Source organism: Aplysia californica, unplaced genomic scaffold (assembly GCF_000002075.1).
Source record: "Aplysia californica isolate F4 #8 unplaced genomic scaffold, AplCal3.0 scaffold00114, whole genome shotgun sequence".
Taxonomy (NCBI): Eukaryota; Metazoa; Mollusca; class Gastropoda; order Aplysiida; family Aplysiidae; genus Aplysia; species Aplysia californica.
Genome location: NW_004797384.1, coordinates 321,807 through 327,019, shown reverse-complemented (window position 1 = coordinate 327,019; position 5,213 = coordinate 321,807). Strand labels below are relative to the sequence as shown.

At 41.2% G+C, this 5,213-nt stretch overlaps 1 protein-coding gene across 2 annotated transcripts in view; it reads left to right on the top strand.

Moving 5' to 3' along the window:
* LOC101847030 overlaps nucleotides 1-4,915 on the top strand; it is a 71,724-nt gene extending 66,809 nt beyond the window's left edge. For both annotated transcript variants that reach the window (XM_013081079.2, XM_013081078.2), the window contains exon 2: nucleotides 2,485-4,915. In XM_013081079.2, coding sequence (XP_012936533.1) covers nucleotides 3,025-4,296 — 1,272 coding nt within the window. In that variant the 5' untranslated portion in view covers nucleotides 2,485-3,024 and the 3' untranslated portion in view covers nucleotides 4,297-4,915. The remainder of the gene's footprint in view (nucleotides 1-2,484) is intronic.
* Nucleotides 4,916-5,213: the final 298 nt, after the last annotated feature.

The following is a 5,213-nucleotide window of genomic DNA, read 5'->3' as shown; positions in this document are numbered from 1 at the left end:
CTCTCTCTCTCTCTCTCTCTCTCTTTCTTTTTTTCTTTATTTATCTTTATCTCTCTCTTTCTCTCTCTCTGCAATTCCCACCTACCTTCCCCCCGTCTCCCTGTGCGTATGTATATGATTATGTGTGTGTGTCGTTTTGTCTGTAAGAGTGTGTGTATGTGTGTCTTTGAGTGTGCGTGTGTGTGTGTATGTATGTGTGTGTGTGTGTGTGTGTGTGTGTGTGTGTATCTGACACTTCGTTGATTGTAATATTACAAACCAATGCTTCGAAAAAAAAGCAAGGTATTTTCATACATCACCTGACCCAATCAAAGGTTTCCCTTTGTACTTGGTTGAGATAATATTAAAGTCGTTTGAAGATGTTTTCGTCTGTTTTTGGCCGTTTCAAGTCTCCAACTGTTTTGTTTTTCAGGCGCTTTCATCTCACAGCTTTCCCTGTTAGATTTCTTCCCATTGTCGTGTATAGTGCCATTTTCTGAGTGTTGGTATTTCTTTGAGACGTCCCTTTGCTCTTAAAAAAGTTTTATAAGAACCTAGGTCTCTTTAATCAGAATCGTCACAATCTATGTTTGAACACCAAATCAAACAAAAAATATTCTGACTTAAAATTGCCAACATCATGTTCTTAGCACTACGTTAATGAAGTAATTGTTGAAGACAAACGTTGTTCATTGACAACGCGGTTCCAATAGGACAGAGTTTTATTTTTAAAACGAATCTTTCAATGGGTACTTACTACTGCTACTACTGGCTACTACTACAACTAGTAGTTTAGGGGCTCTCGTGACATAGAAGTTAAGGTCCCAGGTTCGACTCCGGGTAGCGGCAGAAAAAAATTATTCTCTAAAATTGTCTCATTTTACCTCTTTTCCTGGTCTCTTGCAATGTTCTGTAGTCTGCTTTCGTCTCCTCTTTCTGCCCCTCTCCCTCATCTCATTTGCCCCCTCCTCTGGACTCCTGACTCTTTCTGCAGCCTTTCTACTGCTACTCCTTGGCTCTTTTTTGCTGCCGTCTTTCAGCCACACCTCTGATCTTCTGGAAGGAAAGATCTACACCTAGCCTTTTCGGACAAAGGCGAAAAATCTTGGAGGGCCCGTGTGCAAGTTGCGAACGTTAAAGATCCCTTGGTGGTCTAAAATCGATAAGAGTAGGCTTCGGCCGCCACCAGCGCAAAATTCACATGTGTATGTGTGTGTGTGTGTGTGTGTGTGTGTGTGTGTGTGTGTGTGTGTGTGTGTGTGTGTGTGTGTGTGTGTGTGTGTGTGTGTGTGTGTGAGTGTGTGTGTGTGTGTGTGTGTAAATACTGTATAATTATTATTATTATTATTATATCATATGTAATATGTATACGTATTATATATATATATATATATATATATAGAGAGAGAGAGAGAGAGAGAGAGAGAGAGAGAGAGAAATACTTTTATAGAGGGCTGACGTAAGTTGTGATCACCAGAGAGTGTGTCCTTGGAAACACTGTGTTTTTAGAAGAAGTTAGAAGAAGTTGCCACGAGAATAAAGTAAGCCGATGTGGGACTTGTGATTGTGACGTAATGTGTCCTTTAATTAACTCCCCTCGCCTTCAGTTAGGGGCGAAGGGAGCGACAGGACGGATTTTTTTTTCTAAACAGGACTATATTATTATGCAATAACTAAAAAGCAAATCGTTAACAACTTAACGTCAATATCACCGTTCACAAACAATGATATTTTCTACAGTAAAAAAATCTAAATTGATTGTGGAAAGAAAAAAGGGTATTGGAAAGTATAGTCCTTTGGTAATCCAATGAGATCCGCTGGGCTTGTATAAAGTATCGTGATTTGAATACTGATGTTTGGCTGCGTGTGATACTAAGGAGTAAGTCATAGTATTAATAATTAATCTAGGGATTTTAATATAATCGATTTCAGGTCATGCATCTATAAGTAAGTCGTGGAAGCAAATGTTTTCGGTACTTTTTCCTTTAAAATGGAAATTTTTTTCTGAAATCAGTACGCTAATGTTACATCCATCCACCCCCCCCCCCTTCCAATTAAAAAAAACACACGAATATTTAAGGTATAGACGTACATGAAGAATATTGGAGATGGAATATTCAAGAAAATAATTTGTGTAATATTAAAGAACACCTTTCAAAACTAAAAATATGTGATATAGAGGATCCCTGTCAGTCTAACGGGATACTAACTCCCACTAAGCACCGGTTTTCCCTGAAAGGTAGTTCTCAAGATACCCACCTCCTACGCAAATAAATCTAATAATATATAATCATATTATCTTATTACTATCCTTTCAACAGAGACGAATCCTTTTTCCATGTTGTTGCAACATACCTGCTGAGACTTATATTATTTTTACCTTGAGTATTTATCATCTTTCAATCCGGTCAGATCACAACTCTTCGGGAAAGGAATTCACTTATTGTTACATATATTGATCCTCTTTACTTTCATTATATCTCGTTTATATTATTTTTTTTCCAGATTCGCTACGTTTGATCTGTCTTCACAGCTGCTTGAGAAGCTCCCTGTGTTGTACAGGATTCGTCCCTGTCTGAGGCACGTCCCAGCTGTTACGAGGAGAGGGGTCTTATCATTGACTACCTGAGTCTTCTTTTATTTACTGATCAGAATCTTGCATTCATCTGTGAGGCTAAGCGTCTTTGTTGCTCCGCACCAAAGGATTGCTGTATTATGATAGAGTCGACAAACCTTCGATCATTTTTCGTTTCGTCGTTTTGATTTTGCCAAAGTGTTATAGTGTTGACGTTCCATTTGTGTCTTAGAGCTTGCAATTCTTGTGTTTCTAGATTGTTACTTCTCGTGCTTCCTGGATTATTAAACTCGTGACCTCTTTGGATTAAATACCATTTCCTGTCGTTGCTTGTGTTGTTGTGTGATTTCATCCTTGTTTTTTAAACACCAACATAGTTATACCGTGTATAGCAAATTTACTTCAGTTGCATTGTTTTTTTCACCCCTCAAAGGATATATCAACGTCATTGTTCAGTATTGGATATCAATATGTCTGCACCTCGCAAACCGTCTGATGCAAAAGCATCGCAGAGTCGATCAACTATCGATTCCCCACGCCACCTGCAGCGATCATCTCGGATCCAGCATTCATCCGAATCTGATCCGGATACGTCCCCTCGTCATCGAATCAAGGAATCGGTTCGCTCCGAGGAAACCACCATAGCCTCTTCCTCCTCCATGCAAGTTCGCTCTCAAGAAAGTTCTTCTGAGCGAGTTCGGATCCAAAGCCGTTCTTCCCGAGAAGATTCGTCGGTTCAGAGCCGAACCTCTACTTCCGTGAAGGTATCCGAGACTCGCTCCCAGTTCCAACGAGTAACCGGAACTGACAAGCACTCCGAAGAGCTTCGCGTCAGCTTCTCTCTGCCGGATGAGGTATCTATGGATGCGGACAACAGCCGCGATTCCTCTGCTGCCGTATCTTCGGAACCCCGAGCTGTGAGGCAGGCTCGCGTCACGTCCATGGATATCGCTGAGGACGACGACGAGTCCAAAGAAAGCTTCCAAGCTTCCGTGGCTTCTTTGGGCCAGACCGGGAAACTCCGGAAAAAGCTGTCTAGTTTCTCCAGCAGTTTTGGATCAGCGGTTTCCTCCTCTTCTTCTCAAGACCACCAAAGCACCGAAGGAGTAAATAAATCGTCGTCTGCTGGTGGCGGGAGTTCTGAACCCCAAATGAAGAGGTCGTCGCCTTGGGGGTTTTCCTCGAGAGAATCGAGGTTGAGTCAGGGCTCGGAGCATAGCTTTGATGAAAGGGAGCGTACGTCTCCCTCCCCCAGCCCTGGGCGCTCTCCCAACCAGAACCAGGCTTCGTTTGGCTTGTACCAGCGGCGTCGTACGAGGAGGAGGATCCTCAGGCTGCAGTCTCTGGAGGAAGTGGCCATGGGCAAAGTCTTCCACGGTAGCGAGGAGACGGAGGCTGAGCAGTTCATGGATGTATCAGAAGGGGGGACAATCCCGGAGGATACGCAGGAGGACGCGTTTGTGGAGGTGAGTTACTCTTACTTGTATTTATGTCTGTTTGTAGTTTTTGAAAGGGACTTTGAGTTTGCATTTTTGTCGTTAATATTACACATGGAGCTGAGCAGCTTTTATTCTTTTTGGGGGTTTTTTTGTTACCCTTTTGGGTATTCAAGAGACACAAGGAGCTATAATTATTGTTCTTTTGGGGTTCCTATGCTGTTTGTCGGTGCGTTTATTTTTTGTGCTAGTTTGTTTGTTTTTGTTGGCATTGTTTTTTGTTTGCAGAGTTGTGTTTCCTCTTAATGAAAGGGATTGTTCGTTTGTATGGTTCCTTTTCTACATTAGTAGTACGGAGTTCTAATTTTTTAAAGTTTGTATTCGAAAAGGACTCAACTAATAATTGATGTTTGTTATGTTCTTTGCTTGGAAAACGTTATATTTGAAGAGGACACGGTACCATGCAAATGAAAATGCGCCCATCGACATATTATGTACAAAGTTAGATTAATAATAAAACGACAAAAAGAAAATTCGTACCTTTTCAAATGTTTATAAATCAGTATTTGACAACTGATAAAACACAGTTCGATAGATTGTGTAGAGTTAACAGATACCTCATGGTTCCTTTTGGGTTTATGAAGTTTGGCACTTGACAGCATGCAACATATCGTAACTATGTGAGCTGCGGTGAGATTTTTTGTTTATTTCATGTTTTAAAAAATTAATCTTATTCACACGTTGAGCCAGTAATATGCATTTTAGAAACAACCTCTCCAGGTTTTCGAAACTTTTAAACCACAGAATTGATTTTATCTTTTATATTATTCGCGAACGAGATAACTGTCGCTTTATTTTGGCACGAACAAACATACTCTCTCTCTCTCTCTCTCTCTCTCTCTCTCTCTCTCTCTCTCTATCTCTCTCGCTCTCCTCTCTCTCCCCCCCCTCTCTCTCTCCCTTTTGCTCTTTCTTTCTCTGTCTGTCATTCTCTCTCTCTCTCTCTCTCTCTCTCTCTCTCTCTCTCTCTCTCTCCCTCTCTCTTTCTCTAATATGCACCCAAAAATACACGCATCACACACATTCACACACACACACACACACACACACACACACACACACAGACATACACACACACACACACACACACATACATACACACGCACACTCACTCACACAAACCATACAAATACACACACACGAACGTACGTAGACACACATTC